The sequence below is a fragment of the Pogoniulus pusillus genome, chromosome 4 (assembly GCF_015220805.1).
Source record: "Pogoniulus pusillus isolate bPogPus1 chromosome 4, bPogPus1.pri, whole genome shotgun sequence".
Lineage (NCBI taxonomy): Eukaryota > Metazoa > Chordata > Aves > Piciformes > Lybiidae > Pogoniulus > Pogoniulus pusillus.
In genome coordinates, this window is record NC_087267.1 from 13,331,408 (window position 1) to 13,349,433 (window position 18,026).

Here is an 18,026-nt window from a genome sequence, read left to right on the forward strand (position 1 = left end):
TTAAGATCTTAGTTTAGATCTTGATTTATTATACATTTTGAGTAGCTTTAGCTTCTGTAGCTCACTCCAGCTCAGCTTCACTGTTTATTATTCACTGTCAATTTATTACTCTGACGTTTGTCAGATGATCTGCATTGCTTTCACATTCCATTCACTTTGCACTAATGCTTATTGGAGGGCACTGGAAAAGTTTCAGAGTTATGTGCCATATACATCTTATACACACCCCCCAAAAAAAAGTTGTCCTGAAAAGTTTATAAGCCTATGCCACCTTTAACATACAAAGTCATAGCCAGAAATTTAGACATTTCCTTTCATACAGTTCAAAGTGATTATTATGCTAAAGCATAATGATTTTGGTCCTCAGAGGTTCTATAAAGACTCAATGAATTTTCACACCACCATATCAAGGTAGGCATTTTCCTTGGGAAAATCATCCTGTTTGCCCTATAGAACAATTTGAGAAATACAGAGGTCAGGGATCAAAATTTTAGTGCCTGTTAATTTTAGCCAATGAGGTTTGAAAGATAATGACCTTGGATGGCACAATCATCCAAGAAGGATGGCTCTGTTCAACAGGGCTATGCACCTTGTCATAGCAGAAGTCAGTAAGATCTGAGGACATTCAGCTTTTGTTGAAGTTATTTTTATCTTAGAATGGACATCAAAGCAAAGGACACCTGTAATCAGACAAGACTTTGGAAATTGAATAAACATGAGTCTCCAGGACAACAAAGCAGGGAAGGAAATGAAACCAGGGACTTTCCCCCCTTTTTTTTCTGCCCTCAATATCATAAAGAGCTTAATTTACACACCAAAAGATTGGATGCAGCCTTGATCTGTTTCTAAACCTTTTACAGCAAGAAGAACATGTGCCATACACTGCCTGTGGAAAGTGCATACGGGTGGCTTTTTGTTCCAGTGCAGTCTTCTTCTGGGTAAAGTTCTTCTCTTATTCTTTTGCCTCATTAATTCATTTCTCTAGTATGTGTGTAAAAAAAGATCTTCCCAAACTGAACAAAAGGTAACAATGGAACAGGTTAAGTTGGATGTCCATCTGATGCATAAACCAAACCCACAAATTATGGATCCACGTGAAGATGGTAACTATAGGACTGGATCTTCAATAGCAGACATTCAATAGAAAATATGTATCAAAACATCCTAGTTTGTGAGTTATGCTTGAGAACGTGATCCATTGATTTATTCTCCTTCATTATTGCATCCAGGTTTCTATCCTGCTTGTTCCAGATGTTTGCTTCAGTATTGTGTCTCACAGTCCTGGGTGTCTTGCAGGTTTTTTGTTTCACTTCATGGAGCAAAGCTGGGTGCTCTCTAATCTTCCAGAGCTGCTGCTTTAATGACAACTAAAACTTGAGAGCAGTCCAGTCACCCATGAAACAATATATAACACGGTGAGCACACCCAGAGAGGTCACCTTGACAGGCTCAGTGTTTCAGCAAGCTGCATGTCCTCTGTACCTGTACCACAAATGGTATCACAGAATCACATAATCAGTAGCTAGTAGATTTCTCATTCTTGCTGATAGGGGACAGATAGGAGATAGTTGTGACTGTTAGCCCTGAAGAGCCTCAGTATTAACACATCTGTGACACAAAGGAAAGAATACTGACTTGCTGTTAGACTTTGTGTTGAAAGGAAGAGGTTTGATCAGGGTTTCTCATTTGTGCTACTGCATTTCTATTATGTGCAGGGTAGGGGGAGGTAGATAGATTCATGGCAGTTAGCAGAGATAGTGAAGAAAAAAAGATGGCAAGAAAGATGAGACACAAGAATCATTATTACAACTCCTGCAGATTGTATGACTTGGCTTAAAATTTCTGTCTTCCTTTGAGGGGTCTGTAATCTGTAATATCACTATGCGAAAGCAAGTACAGCCCCCTTCATAACCAATGCAGGCTTGGTATTACATTGCCCAGGGTCAAAAGAGGGAGATTTCTTCCATCATGTGCCTGGAGGCATAAGATTTGATTACACATCTCATTATCTTTGCTTGCATCTGTACAAACCATGTTACTAGTCATAAAACAGGCCATCGCTTTTCTTTCCTGCAGATTTATTATGTTGCATGAAACCAAAAAAAAAACCCAAACAAAACAAAAGCTAATTTTTTTGAATCTATATTCATTGCCTTCTATCTTATTTGATCATCATCCTGTGATGGAATGACAGGCACACAATTGGATTCCTTTTGCCTATTGTAAAAATTGTTTCAAACTCACTTTTTCCTGAGGTCAGTGATTCAGCATTAACACCTTTCTTGCATTCTCTTGGCAGATTCTTTTGATTATTGCTTCAGTTATTGGAGTCATTGTCTACAGGCTCTCAGTTTTCCTGGTGTTTTCTGCAACGCTGTCGCGGCACGTTAGTGAAACGGAGGTGATCCGAAAGTACCTGACCCCGCAGACGGCCACTTCAGTCACCGCCTCGCTCATCAGCTTTATAGTCATTATGGTTCTCAACATCGTCTATGAGAAAGTGGCAATCCTCATTACTGACTTTGGTACGCTGCTGCTGTCCCTCAGACAGAAATTTGGGTTAAAATAGTGTGATGGTTTGGGTGTTCTCTGCTCCCCCACACTTTAGAAATCATCCAGACTAGACTCAGACAGCTCTGGAAATATGAATTAAGCTTATATTTGCATCTAGCACAATATACAGGCAGATATTTACAGTATATGCAGTTATAGACAGAAATATACAAGGTAAAAGGTAATACAGAACTCCCCTCCCAGAAACCTGAGTCCCCAGGAGGGGCTCCCAACTGCCCCTTCACCTTCCCCCTACCCCTCTCAACCTTACCCCAGTCCCAAGGAAGAATAGAGGTTTGGCCAGGAGGTTAGGAAGCAAAGTGGATTAGTCCCAAAAATAGAGGGTGAAGTTAGAGAGTAAGATGCAGCCCAGCCCAACAGCCCAAGCTAGAGTGGTGCTGAGTGTGTTATCTGTGTTTTGACTTATGTTTTTATACATCTCAGAAGCCTATGAGTGAAGTAGACATCACCATTGTTTTCTTTCCACAGCCTGTAATCTAGTTCTTCTCACCAAAACATTCTAGCCTGCTTCAAACTAGCACAAATAGTAAGAAAAAAGTAGTATACATATGCACAATAAGAAGTCAAATAAGTGAAAACTTGTACCACACATTTCAGTATTTCCCCACCAAACCATGCAATGCCACCTGGAAATTTTCAAACACAGATTTTCTCCATATCAAAGGAATATAACATTCATCCCTCTGTTAAAAAACACCTTATGTTGCCAGCGTGAAAGTTCAATTGTTTACAGTTTTGTGCTTGTGAAACAGACAAAGCAAAGAAAATTGCTGTAATAACCAAGCTTTATTAAAACAGATCAGTAATGCATAACACATTCAATTACATTAGCTTTTGTTTATGGGGGAAATAGCTATTTTCTTGTAAATGAATGAAATAAGGTCACTGTTCCAAAGCTAGATGCCATTCCCATGTTATTAACTAGATAAACAGTCACAAATATTATTATTCTTTATATCCAGGCCATCGACATTAAAGTAGCTATTTTATTTCAGATGTGTGAAGCAGTGCAGTCTGTTGATATAGTTTCATTTAATACTGTTTCATCAATTCACTGTTACATTTGCATCTTTCCCGACTGTGCTGGATTTGGGTATGTTTTTCTTGTTTTGTTTTTGTTTGTTTGTTTTCTTTAACCCTGAGTTATGAGAATTTCTGCTTGCTCTTTTTCTTTGTTGTCAGGGAACAAGTTCTTTCCTTTTTCCAACCTCTGTAGTTCTAGAATCAGCATAATCATAGAATCATAAAATCAACCAGGTTGGAAGAGACCTCCAAGATCATCCAGTCCAACCTAGCACCCAGCCCTAGCCAGTCAACTAGACCATGGCACTAAGTGCCTCATCCAGGCTTTTCTTGAACACCTCCAGGGATGGTGACTCCACCACCTCCCTGGGCAGCCCATTCCTATGCCAATCACTCTCTTTGGGAAGAACCTCCTTCTAACATCCAGCCTATACCTACCCCGGCACAACTTGAGACTGTATCCCCTTGTTCTGTTGCTGGTTGCCTGGGAGAAGAGACCAACCCCCACCTGGCTACAATTCCCTTCAGGTAGCTTTAGACAGCAATGAGGTCCCCCCTGAGCCCCCTCTTCTCCAGGCTAAACAACCCCAGCTCCCTCAGCCTGTCCTCATAGGATTTGTGTTCCAGGCCCCTCACCAGCTTTGTTGCCCTTCTCTGGACACATTTCAGCACCTCAACAACTCTTGAATTGAGGAGCCCAGAACCGGACACAGTACTCAAGGTGTGGCCTGACCAGTTAACGGTTACAGTATGCATGGGGATTATGTACAATGTAATATACAATATTTTCAGTCACATTAAGGATATGAGGCATACACACACTTTTCTAGCTGAGGCTCTAAAGCAACTTACAGGTTACTTGTAAGCTGGCTTCTTAATTTTTTAATCAATTTGTTTTGTTTTGTTTTAATTGCAGAGCTTCCAAGGACACAAACAGAATATGAAAACAGTCTGACCACGAAGATGTTCTTGTTCCAGTTTGTCAACTACTATTCTTCATGCTTCTATATAGCCTTCTTTAAGGGTAGATTTGTAGGTCATCCTGGAAATCCAGTTTATTGGCTAGGAAAGTATCGCAACGAAGAGGTAAGAATGTGTGACAGCATTTGTTTTTAGACAACAAGAGGTATTCTGCTGCAATTAGGAGTGTATGACATAACTACATATTTAATATGAAAGTTCAAAAGGTGGCTGCCCCTCAAGGCAATCGTCTCCTTAGTAACCCCAGCCATGAGACCGGCTTGGCTTAGAAATGTGTTGCACATACCCTCAGAAGTTTATTTTCCTATGGTCCAGCAGTCTGTGAACTGGCACATGGGAAGGGAGGAACACCAGCAGAAGTATTCCTGTTCTGCTGAGCAACCCTGGCCTGGTGACAGCACAGTGCAGAGCTTCATGATTTTGCCTGTTATTTTACTCTTTCACTAGTGTCATGTCAAGCTATCATATGTAACTATATATGGCCTGGGACTGGCTTTTGCATGCCATTGCTTTAAGAAACTATATCATATCAACCAGGAATGCATTATTTTTAAATGCTTTCTCGGTGCCTGAAAAGTTACCCAAATTCATTTTTTTTCATGTCTCTCCCACCCTTCAGTGTGATCCAGGTGGATGTCTCCTTGAACTCACGACTCAGCTTGCCATCATAGTAGGAGGGAAAGCACTCTGGAACAACATTCAAGAAGTGCTTCTTCCGTAAGTTTAAGCTGTTCAGTAATCTGCTCATTCATATTTGAAAGGTAGTGCTTTTGCTGGATGTGTGCAGGCTTTTAGTCACTAAATTTCATTGCTGCACATTGTGTTCTGAAAGAATAAGACCAGTCTTTTGAAGCCTTTTTAGACAGATATTTAGTTCTAATCAGAAATGCTTCCTTCCTCTGCAAATTAGATTTGATGTGTTTCACTTTGGATTTTTAAACCTGACGTAACAGAAGCTCTAAAAACATTAAAGTAAGGACTATTGCTTAATATTGAGTGGAATGAGTTGTTACTATACATTGGACTTCCAGAAGTCACACATAAGTTACTGATTTAACTCATTTAGTTTTAGTCATATTTTGCATTTATAATGCCTACATTATAATGCCCTTTCAGTGGGGCAGATCCCTGGAAGGACATGTTTCAAAGCAAAGTGCTAACTATGAGTGCCTTCCATATAATTTAGATCAAGAAACTACCCAGAACTCTGTTTCTTATCTCACAACTTGTTCTTTGTTGAGCACTAATCAGTGGCTATTATGTTACTTGAAAAAGGGAACTCCCAATTTGCACACACTCTCCTGAATGCCATTATCACCAGTCTCTGTATTGTATTCTCTCTGGCTGTTGCTCTTACAACATGTGGATTGTGCTTCTTTGCTGCACAGTGACCCTACATCAAAGCATGTCATAAATACTGGTTCTTCCAGACCTCAAATCTCTGTGTAGACTGCTGGTTGCAGGGTAGACTGCAGATCCACCCTTCCTATCACCTTCTTTTGTCTGAGAAAGGGTCTCTAGACCAGCCGTGGCTCCAGATGTCACCTTCAGTCACTGGCCATACCAGTGCAAAGAAATGTTAGATATATGACCTCCAGAGGTTCCTTCTAACCTCAACCATCCTGTGACAGTGTGAATTTTGGCATCAGGATTTAAGCTGCCTAACCACAGGCCTACATTTAACTCAATTCTTTGTTCTCTTCAATTTTATGTTGTCATTCACATAAAGTAGCATAGAAGTATGAATTATTATGATTCTGATATATTGCCCTTTGATACTTTTATGGTGGTCAATAACTGCTTTCAGGATAAGCAAACAGGAGCTTACACTCGTATTTGAAGTAAGTTTTCAGTAATTCAAGAATAATTTAATCCACTGTTGTTATGAATTATGGAAAATCAATAATCTATATTATTTTTTATATCCAAGCTAAGATTGTTAATAACTATGAAAACTGTTTATTAACATTAAATCTCACCAGAAAACTTTTTTACAAGGTTAGAAACACACAGTTTGGATATTTATACACATAGAGAACAGGCAAAACTGGAACACTTGAAGAAGTAACTGGCAAATGCAAACACATTGGAAGAGAAGGTTCTTGTGGTCAGTACACTGCTTGCAGTTAATTACACTGCTTATCCACTAGATGGCCTCAGGAAGCTCCTTTCTGCTTATGGCAGAAGGCAAGTCATGAATTACAAGAGGCTTTAAGTATTTACTCACAAAGTATTATTTCCCGACTCATGGGGCTTCAGACGATACCCAAAATGCTTTCAGTCTTGTCAGCTGCTGAGGCTTCTGATTCTTCCCAGGCTTCATAACATGCTGGGGAAAGGAGACAGATGATCTCTGGCCTTATCCTGCCTTCTCTGGACAACCTGTGTGTCTCCAGGACTCCTTGTCTTGACAGATGTAGGCAGGATGTCATGTGATGTTCAGTCACAGCACAAAATCATGCTACCTATGTAGGCTGGCTGCATGGAGGCATTTAGAGCCTGTAAACTCAAGGCAGTGGAGTTTTCAGGATGCACTGAGGCAGTGAGCAATGGCAGCAGGCAGTAGCAAGCAGCAAGCAAGCGTGAACACAACAGCCGAGTGTGCTGTGTTAGCTGCTCATCTCTTTTTGTCGGTAAAGCCCAAGACTAATGGGGTTTTGGACCTAGATAGCCAATCAGAATGGCATTTTACCAAGCTTGACCATATTAGGTGAAACCAGGGCTTTTGTTTTCATTTCCCGTGGTTGCTTCCTCCAGCACAAAAGGAGCAGGGGAACGTGTCTGGGCAAGCCAGAGTCCTTAGACTCAGTGGCTTCAGGTTCTTTGTCCTCTTTCCCATGGTTGCTTCTCCCCATAGCCAAAGGAGGGAGAGCAGAAAAACATGCCTGGGCAAGACTGTTTTGGCCTATTCGGCCTACTATGATAACTGTTCAAAGTGATAAAAGCACAAACAGCAAAGTTGTGGGTTTTTTTTTCAATTTACTGACTTTTTTAGGTTATTTTACCAATGTCACTGTTGTTCTTCTCCTTGGCTGACAGCTGCATGAAGAATCTAATCGGAAGGCACTGTAAAGCTGCTGGATCAGAAAAAGTTGTTCCACGCTGGGAACACGACTACCACCTGCAGTCCATTGGAAAACTTGGACTGTTTTATGAGTACCTTGAAATGGGTAAGTAGTAGTTTAGTTCAGATTCACTACCACTGCTGGATAGAAGCATGGTCTAATGAAAATCTTCATACAAGCAATGCTTAATAAGTGTATAGACAGAGGAGACATTAATGCTTTCCAAGACAAGCTTTAATGAGCCATTACAGATAGTTTTACAAGCTTTTATTAAGCAGCTAAGCCTTAATCCAATTTACAACTATGAAACAGCATGTGATTGCACAAGGAGGAGTACTTCTGCTTCCTGTCTTGTCGTCTGAGAAACACATCCAGAAGGCAGATCATGGCCATGTTCTCATTTTGTTCAGCAGAGCCCTGTGTCAGACTACTCTACTGGGATTCTGCCATCATGGGACTAATTGGTGGTTTCCTGGGAGCTGGCAAATCACCAGTTTGTTGCCACCATCCAGTCTGTGATAGCATGGCTAAGATGATTATTAGTTCAGGCTCTCCAGCGCAGCACTCAGTCAGTCATTAGATTTCCAGATTGTCACGATGAAGACATAAGAAAGAAATGGATGTTTAAATATACATCATAGTTCCTCTTGATGTGTTGTGGCTTGTAACATTTTCCTGTCCCCTTTGCCTACAATTTTTTTTTCAGTAGTTGTGTTTCTACCTTTTAATACAGAAGATTCAGTAGGAACTCAGCTACTCTTTCTTGTCTCTCTCTTCCATAGCCAGAGCATTATATATACATGCTGTGACACGCACATATAAGTGAAAGCCGCATCAATGTATGTAACCTCTCCCTTTGACAGTTATACAGTTTGGCTTTGTCACTCTGTTTGTGGCGTCTTTCCCCCTGGGCCCTCTCCTGGCTCTCATTAACAACATGCTGGAAATCCGTCTGGATGCATGGAAGCTGACGACCCAGTTCAGGCGCATGGTTCCGCAGAAGGCACAAGACATCGGTGCCTGGCAGCCCATTATGCAAGGCATAGCCATTCTGGCAGTGGTCACCAATGTAAGTATGGTGCCAACAACTGAAAGATGCAAAATGCCTTCACTGCTGGTGTTATATGCAAATGTGGGAATCACAGAATCACACAGAGCCAGGAAGGGACCAACTCCCCTGCCAAAAGCAGGATCACTTAGGGTAGTCTGCATGGGAATATTTCCTGGCAGATTTTGAAAGTTTCCAGAGATTCCACAGTTCCCTTGGGCAGCCTGTTCAGTGCTCTGTCACCCTCACTGTAAAGAAGTTTCTCCTCATGTTGAGGTGAAACCTTCTATGTTCCATTTTGTGTCCGTTGTTCCTTGTCTTATTACTGCACACCACTGAAAAGAGATTGGACCTTCCACTTGACACCCACCCCACAGATATTTATAGGCACTAATCAGATCCCCTCTCAGTCTTCTCCAGGATGTCATCCTTTCAATAATAGCACCTTATTGTGCTCAGTGGTATTTGCTGGAGAAAGCAGTTGGGTCTGAAGACAAGAGTTCATCTTAGCCCAAGCTCTCACAGAAGGCTCTGCCTGTGTAAAGAATGGTGAGCTTTGGCTTAAAGGAGAGAGACAGCTCTCTACTACAGATATTAATTTCATAGTTAGGGAACTTATTTCAATTTAAAGAACAATTCAGATTTAAATAAGGACAGGAACTTTTATTTCTGTGTCTCAGTCATGGTCTGTATAAGCAGGTGAACCTATATTCCTGTATCTCAGGTATATGTGTCCCTGCATATTCCTCTCTCTTTTTTTCCCTCCACTTTAAGTTCTTTTTTTGCCCCTGGAAGATGAGGCAGTTCCTGAAGAATTAATAGACAAGTTTCCATCACCAAACTTCCTACTGGTTTATCATTTTTTCAGTAGCTTGGTGTTGTTCTTTTGGGTCCAGGGATGATAACACATAGAAACAGGAGTTCAGGGTGGATTTCAGTGATTAGAAAAGTTCTCTATGTCAACCTCCGCTACCAGATAGGTTTTTAGGTATTCTAAATGGCTGTTACCATTCTTGTTTGGAACTCGGTTTCACGATAAAACAATTCAACAGTAACTCCCAGGCAACTTGTGACAAGGTGAGAGGGCATGGCCTGAATCTGTGCCAGGGGAGGTTTAGGTTGGATGTTAGGAAATACTTCCTCATGAAAGGTGAAATTAGACACTGGAATGGACTGCCCAGGAAGGTGGCAGAGTTGCTGTCCCTGGAGGTGTTTAAGGAAAGACTGGATGTGGCAATTAATGACATGGTCTAGTCGATGTGGTGGTGTTAGGTCATAGCTGGACTTGATTATTTCAGAGGTCTATTCCAGCCTCAATAATTCTGTGGTTCTGCGATTTTCTGATAAACATAGCTGGGATGTATTGAGGAGGATCAGGAGGATATAAAGACAAAGAGATAAGCATGGAGAAATGTTGGTGGCAAAAGGGAACCTGAGGATGGAAAAGTTCATAAGAGAGTCTGTGAGGCAGACATCAAGCTCAAGCATATGCTCTGTCTGTTTTGCACTGCTGTGCTAAAGGCAAGACAAGCATAAATCCAGCTGTTGCATAGACATGTGAACATCCAAGTCCTACTAGTAAATCTGGTGTTAAAATTAAAACAACACAAGAATTCAACTTTGGAAACACATGATGAGATTGTTAGAAATGTCAGGTGGCACCAGAGATATTTTGGTTTAGTGCTTGATTGAAAAGTTGTAACTGATAACTCTCCTAAAAAATGATGCAAATCCCAGCAGAGAATGCAGATTCACAGACAAACCATAGCTTCAACTAGCCTGTCTAGAAGTAGAGGTGACATATCCTCTTTAGAGCTATGCTGCTAAAAATCTTATAAAAGTCCAAAAAGTTTCTGGTGCCCTGGAAAAAACCCAAATGTGTTATGTTATTGGATAAGCTAACCATCTTTTCTAGTCTATCCAGCTGGATCTTATAGTACCACTATGAAGTAAAAAGTTGGGTATACATCTTCCAATTACTTTAAAATACTGTTACAGGTACCTTAGTCATAGTCACTATGATATTTAAGTCAGGAATTAAAATGACTTTGGTGACCTAACAATGACTCAGATGTTGATGCTTCTGTTAGCAATGTACTGATGCCCTGCTTTCTGAAGAAAAATGACCCTGCAATGGATGTCTGTGACTACTTGGTCACAGCCTACCTGAAGCTAATTCTCCATACATGCTACACCCTTCAAGGCATCACTAAAACCATGGAGTCCTTGATGTGCAAAAGTATAGTTACAGCTTGGATTTTACTCTCTTTCCTTGACAGGCATGCAATCCAAATGTTGATATGACTCCTAGCTGCAGGCATGTTTCTTTTAGAGTCACCCCTTTTGGAGATCTCACGGGTTAGACACAATGTCAATGTGAATGCAGTGCCTTTGCTGTTGACACCAGTGGGGCTATTAGCGTGCAAGAGGCACTGCACCACAGATTGTCACGTTCAGAAAGCCCAGCTGTGGGTGTTGTAAGGATCTCAGAGAGATCCATATTTCTTGCTAATGAAGTGTGGACCATGAAGCAAATGCTAGAAGCAGTTTTCTTCTTTAAGAGTGTTTTTTTTCTCTTGTTCGACATCCAGGATCTAGCATAGATCATCAATCTTTGCTTTTCTGTTCCTGCCTTGAATTTTCCTTAGCACACCAAAGCTGTTACTTCTTTTCTATGTGACATGTTTCAGCTGATCAGACTTCGGTAGTGTCTTATCCTCTCCTCCATGCATTACTTTTTTAACACTTGCTAGTAACTTCCAAGATACTTTTGCAGAGAGCTATCAATTTTGAGACTTACCATTCAGGCACTGGATTTGCTACTGCATGATACCAAATTGTCCCTTGCTGATTTGAAGACTCATTTCAATTAGTTATGGTATAAATGGAGAACAGTGTGCCTTAAAGCTTGGGAAGCAGAGAGTGTGCTATTTGTTTGCAGTTCTCCAGTGCAATACTCTGAAATGCAGCCCATAATCCAGGATGAAACAATATTTTCCCTTTGAGAAGATGCTGCAGGATTAGCTTCCATATTTCTGTTCTTGCAACTCTCTGGACCACATCTGGATATCATTTTGAGAGAGGGAGAAGAAAGAGACAGGGTTCAGATTTAGGATGATGAGAAACCTGGAGCCTTGCTAAAGAGATTAGTTAGGGTAAATACTAAGTTGAATAAATACCATATTCCAGCATCTTTCTAAATGATACAAAGAAGCAGTGTTAAAATCATTTAGTCCACAGGGAGAAGGGATGTTTTTACTTCAGTGGTCTGTTGCTATTAGTTAATTTATGGCCTGACTGGATGAGGTAATGAACAGAAATAAGTTTCAACTAAAACTTTTTGTGCTTGTAGTTAAAAACAAAGTAATTTAGGTGTGAGGTTATCTCCATGCAACTGCAAGACGTGGTAATATATATTTCCTGTCAGCCAAAACCACCTACTCTGCACGTAAATATAAACAGCACATAATTTTCACTTCATTTCACACTACCATATGATGCTTAAAAACAGTATTTGAAAGTGCATGCCAGCTACATTTGATTGAAACCAGAGTACAGTACCAAAAAAAGAGAATCTTATCCTTGAAATGTTTAAGTTCGTCTTAGATGCCTCCCTTTTCTTTCTCATCAGGCCAATTAACTTATCTCACCTGAACTCAATTTTAACGATATTTAAATGCAGATCAGGGACCACAACCTCAAATGCATTGTTTCTGAGACTCTTGTCTTGACTAGAGCTTAGCTTCTCAGGTATTTCAAAGTAAGCTGACTCAGGAGGTAAAACATTAGGAGGGTGTTCATCATTTGGTGATGGTGCTGCTTGAGGTGGGATGTGTCTTGTACCCTTTTCAATCTCCTTCCCCTTTCCTTTTTCTGACTTTTCTCCTTGTTGCTGTTGATTGTGTTGTGCTGGCACCAGCAGTTTGGGAAACGCACGATGAACCAGATCAGGGAATGGATCCAGCAGAGATTCCCAGCCAGGTCAGTGCCATGATCCAATGTGTTGCACAGCTGCAGGAGTGCCTGAGGCATCACAGGGCATGACTGAACTGCTAGGGACAGAAGCAGGAGACACAGTGGCTGTTCTAGGCTCCGACACTGCCACCACAGCACTGTCTGGGGAACTGTAGAAAAGGTGTCTGCATTTCTTTCCACCTTTTCTGCTTTCTCTCTTTTTTTCCTAAAACTGTTACAAATACCTCCTCAGGCTGGGTTGTCTTCCTAGAAATGCTGAATAAAGATGGACGTTTTTTGCCTCATATGAAAATAAGGAAATACAGGCTGCACAAATCACATATAGGTGTGAAGAGGAATTCAATACAGATATTTACCAGCTCTTATGTTCTTCTATTGCCCATTACTGCTTAACTTTCTCCTTCCTCTGTCCCACACCTTTTCTCTGCCCCTTTGCCCCTGCCTAAGCTTCCTGCCCCAGAACCCAGTATATCTCTGCTTCATGTTTCTCCTTCATGTCTCTGACTTGGTTCTTTCCATCCATGATGTCATTTGTTGTTTTTTTTCCTACCCTGGGACAAAAGACTTCTACTTCAGCCTTGAAGTGCAACTTGTGACTCCTGTGTGCTGGGTACTATAGGCACCTGTCATAATGCTTTGTCCAGGCAGGTTTTTGCTAGGCACTAAACTACAGATCTTGCCAGTGGAAAGTCTTCCTCATAGGGAAACCTTTTGACTTTGCAGTAGCAGAGGAGGAGATTGGATTAAACATAGTTAACCTGTTCTCCAGAATAGGATGTTTTGGGAAGGTCATGAATTTAGAAAAGACTTCCCACAACAAACCCACGGATCCAATTTCCTACCCAGTTTGTGACTGAGTAGGACAGGGACTCTCTTGGGAGTGAGATAAAAACAAATGGTCACGTCATATGTAAAACAGCATTATGTAGCTGTTACTAAAAAAATTATCTTGGCATCAAGGGCAATTTCCAAATGTACTGACATTAGAACCTAGGAAGCAACAACTGCCAAGTTGAATTTGGGCTGTCTAGCACCTCAGAAAGAGTAGGAGGTTTCTAGGACCAGAGGTAAATATATAATTTAATTTCTTTGCTTACACTTCTGGGTGTCTAGTAACATTTAGTTTTCTATTACTGAAGGACTCTTCTATTGTTTCCATGAGTTTCCTCAGGCAGCATCTCATAAGGACATCTGACAGCAAGCATGTTTGTTGACATTTACCTTAAAGTGAGTTTGGCTACTGACCTCCACTGCACGCCTATGAGGCAAAAAGTGTGCTATAGTCTAACTTTTTAAAGGCATCCAGCAGAGAGAACATAATTTAAAAACCTTACAGAGTGCACATTCCAGAAGGACGTTGGTTTATGCCCATGAGTGACTACATGCTCATTTACAGAGAGAATCACTGGCTGAGAAAGCACATATTTTCTATTTTTAGCTCATACTGTAACTTTTGAGATACTATATATGGCAAAATCATGCATATTAAGGCTTATTTCTTAAGTACTCTGCTCTTTTTGTCTTCTTTTTCTGAAATACAGGCTATGATCATAGCTTTTACATCTGACATGATTCCTCGTCTGGTTTACTACTGGTCCTTTTCAGTCCCTCCTTATGGGAGTCACAGCAGTCACACTATGAAAGGGTATATAAACAGTACACTTTCTGTCTTCAACATCTCAGACTTCAGGAATGCAAGCAAGCCATTGTCCTCTTCATTTGGGAACCAAACGACATGCAGGTGAGCATCAAATAACCATCCTTTCCCAGCTAAAAATTAAAATACCTTTTTAATATCTGAATCACCTCATTTGGTTTAAGAATATCGTGTAGGAAATGTTAAAATGCAGTAAAATCCAGCATATTTTGAATGGCAGAACAGAGTGGAAGTATTCACCCTTAAGTTTATATTGCTCAGAAGGTTTTTACTTTAGTCTGCTAATGAGGACAGAATTGATAGAACAATAATGATAATAAATTTTTTTTTATTATTATTATTATTATTATTATTATTATTATTATTATTATTATTATTATTATTATTATTATTATTATTATTCAGCCAAGTATAGCTTATTTTGCGGATAGGATTTTGCCCACTGCTGTCCTTACACGCAGCTAACTGTTCTGGACAGACAGAGCAGGGACATGTCTTGCTCCACCCTCTGGCCACAGTGCAGTACTGCAGATGCTTAAGCCTAGGGCCTGACTTCATGCACTGCTTTCAGATACCGAGATTTCCGCTATCCCCCTGGTCACCCGCACCAGTATGAGCATAACATATACTACTGGCATGTCACTGCAGCCAAGCTGGCTTTCATAATCGTCATGGAGGTAAGTGTATCGTGTTTCAAGCATTACTTATTTAAACTTCTCTTCATGTAGAAAATCCTTTGCAGACATTCTGCCCAGACACAGCTATTAGAACTGGTGATATGTGCAAGCATGGGCAAGAGCCTGGGAGGTGTATATTAAATGAAGCACCATTAGAGAAAGAAGTCTCTGAAGTCATGCCATCAGCTGAGGATTGCCCTATGTTTACAGTTTCTTTTCTGAAGAACTGTAAAATAATTTTTACTATCAGAAATAGAGGAGATAGTTATACTAAAACTATTTGCACATATACTTAGATGAAGCTTACATGCAGCCTAATATATATAAATAATACCTGTACACTAGCAGAGTCAAGTCTCTGAAGATGAGATGGTGTGATGATTTGGGAGCTACCTGCCCCTCCCCCCCCCCATTCTGATTAAATCACCCAGACTAGACTCAACCGGCTGGAAATTAAGGAATGAAGCTTTGTATTTACAGCTTAGCACAATATACAAGCAGATATTTACAATATATATACAACTATTTCCACAAATATACAAGTTAAAGGTAATGCAGAAACACAATACCCCTCCTAGAAATCAAAGTCCCCAGGAGGGGCTCCCAACCACCCTTCCACCTTCTTTCCACCCCTCTACCTTATCCCAGAGTATGCCTTACATGCAAGGTTAGTTTGGAGGATCGGCCAAGGGAGTTAGAAGCAGAAGGATTAGTTACACAGATCCAAGCAGAAACACACACTCCAACAGACAGAGACACACACTCTGTCTTATCAATGTTTGTGTTTGTGTTCTTATACATCTCAGCAAGCCTGTGAGTGAAGTAGACATCACCATTGTTTCTTTTTCACAGCCTATAATGTAATTTTTCTCACTAAAATATTCCAGTTAGCCTCAAACTAGCACAGATTGTCACTGCAGGAGGTGAGTGTCTAGATGAGCAGCAAAAAGCGTGGTTTCCTTCCTCTGCAGCTACATTCTGGGCTTATGAAAGATGAGAGTTGGTCCAAGACAAAGGACAGGAATATTTGGTATTATGTAACTATTAAATGTACTTCAGGCCTGGTCTGGAGACTATTGAAATAACCAGAAACATGAAACCCATCAGATCAGAGTGCTTGCAGCCAAGTCCATGGCCTCAAAGTAATTTGGACAACTCTGTAACTATCTTAAACTGTAACCAATATTTCCATAGAGCAGGGAATCACTGGGTACCAGGGTTCTCCCAGAGCGGGCAGAAAAGTCATTGCTACAAGCAGGATTAGAAAATCAGAATTTCTTGTTTATCAGACAATTATTCTATCATTAGTCATGTCTGCTCTTTAAAATACCATTCTGCTGTGATAGATACTGGTACAGAACCAGCTCAGAGTCTTAAGAGATAATGTGGCATTTCATTTATAATAATAATGTTCCTCTTGACTGACATTTTTTCATTTTCACCTTACCCAGCATATCATATACTCGGTGAAGTTTATTATTTCATACCTAATTCCGGATGTATCGCAAAAGACCAAGAGCAAGGTCAAACGAGAGAAGTACCTAACGCAGAAACTCTTGCATGAGAATGATCTCAAAGTCGTGAAGAAAACTATGGGGAAAATAGCTGAGAACATTATCAAAGGAATAGACAGCACTTTCCAACATAAAGCTGAATAAATACTTTTTTATATACAGAATAATAATGTCTAGACAACTAATACCTGTCCAGATATTGCCAATAGCTGATTAATTCCCTTTACCAAACATTGTTTCTTGCAATGGTTACCTGCTCATTTACCTGTTTCCCTTGGACAAATGAAACCACTGTGACTCAGATAAGTGTTATCAATTTTTAAACAGCTTTAGCAGGACTTCTTTTTGTTTTTAAACGTGAAGATAAAAAGTATTTATCTTCTTAAGACAATGCAGATGAATTCTCAAACACAGAGTGCTTTCCACTTCAGGCATCAGCCATTAGATCTCTTGTTTGACTTGAATAAAACCTTAGAACAAGAATTATTTGTTGTAAGAATACCATCATGGCTTCTGAAGAAGGTGCTAATGCAAACTATAAAATGAAGAGGGAAAAAATGAACCATGAAGGAAAGAGAAGGAAAATACAACTCAAAATCGTGTTGTTAAGCCATTGGAAATGACATAGCAAGTGCTGTTGTGTGCTACAGTGAATTAACTATGCATACTGAGACTTAAATGGATAACAAGGTATTTCAATTAATCATGGACTTGGATCACAAGAAGCAGCAGCACTGTGAGCCCATCCCATTCATCTGTGTAAACAGGAGCATTGCTTTTGAAATCAATGCATACAAACTGACTTCACAGCACTCTGAGTGAGTAGAAAATATGGGCATTTTATCTTTCCCTAGCCAATGCAGTTTCATTAGTTCACTTGCCCATTCTGCTCTGAATGACCACAGCCTTGAAGGTCTTCTACCTGTAACAGTAACGAGTGATAAAAGTCTTCTCACGCACTAAAGCAATATTTGTGGAGGGATGTCTTTTGCATTTCTCCCTCACCAGAGACACTGTGCTCTTCCCTAAGAGATTTCCATGGAAGAAGAATGTGCTGGACTGGATGTAACACAATATTGCCTGATAAAGGGAATGCTGACAAGATCATGAATCTGTCAAAACTGGATATTGGAGTAAACCACTTAACATGCCTTAACCACGGTATGAAGCTTTAAATAACTGGAAAGTTGCTAAAGGTATGGATGCATGTGCTAGAGCCATCAGTCATATTCAAGTTAGGCTGCAGATATGCTTGGCTATTTTGGCTGCAGTTGCAGACTGGGAGTTAGAGAATTACAGATGAAGCACCTATGTAGAGCTCTGCTTTATGTCTGCAGCAGTGCTACTCCAGATTATCTTGCTTTCTCTTTTTAACAGTTTTAGAGAACTGATTTCTACAAATTCTGAAAACCAAAACTGTGTTAAAAAGCAAAAGTGTGCCTGTACTCTGCAAACCAGGTGATGACTGTTGCATTGTAATTTTATACTATTCTTAACTGTAACAGATAAGCTG

The 18,026-nt window shown here is 40.3% G+C and overlaps 1 protein-coding gene across 3 annotated transcripts in view; it reads left to right on the forward strand.

Moving 5' to 3' along the window:
* The window catches only part of ANO6 (anoctamin 6), an 81,591-nt gene extending 63,927 nt beyond the window's left edge, over positions 1 to 17,664 (forward strand). For 2 of the 3 annotated variants that reach the window (XM_064142222.1, XM_064142223.1), the window contains exons 12-20: positions 861 to 938; positions 2,299 to 2,524; positions 4,513 to 4,682; positions 5,197 to 5,294; positions 7,617 to 7,747; positions 8,506 to 8,711; positions 14,207 to 14,406; positions 14,894 to 14,999; positions 16,451 to 17,664. In XM_064142222.1, the coding sequence (XP_063998292.1) occupies positions 861 to 938; positions 2,299 to 2,524; positions 4,513 to 4,682; positions 5,197 to 5,294; positions 7,617 to 7,747; positions 8,506 to 8,711; positions 14,207 to 14,406; positions 14,894 to 14,999; positions 16,451 to 16,657 (1,422 nt within the window). In that variant the 3' untranslated portion in view covers positions 16,658 to 17,664. Of the gene's footprint in view, positions 1 to 860; positions 939 to 2,298; positions 2,525 to 4,512; positions 4,683 to 5,196; positions 5,295 to 7,616; positions 7,748 to 8,505; positions 8,712 to 12,612; positions 12,672 to 14,206; positions 14,407 to 14,893; positions 15,000 to 16,450 lie in introns of those variants that run through there. The other variant, XM_064142225.1, reaches the window with a different exon arrangement.
* Positions 17,665 to 18,026: the final 362 nt, after the last annotated feature.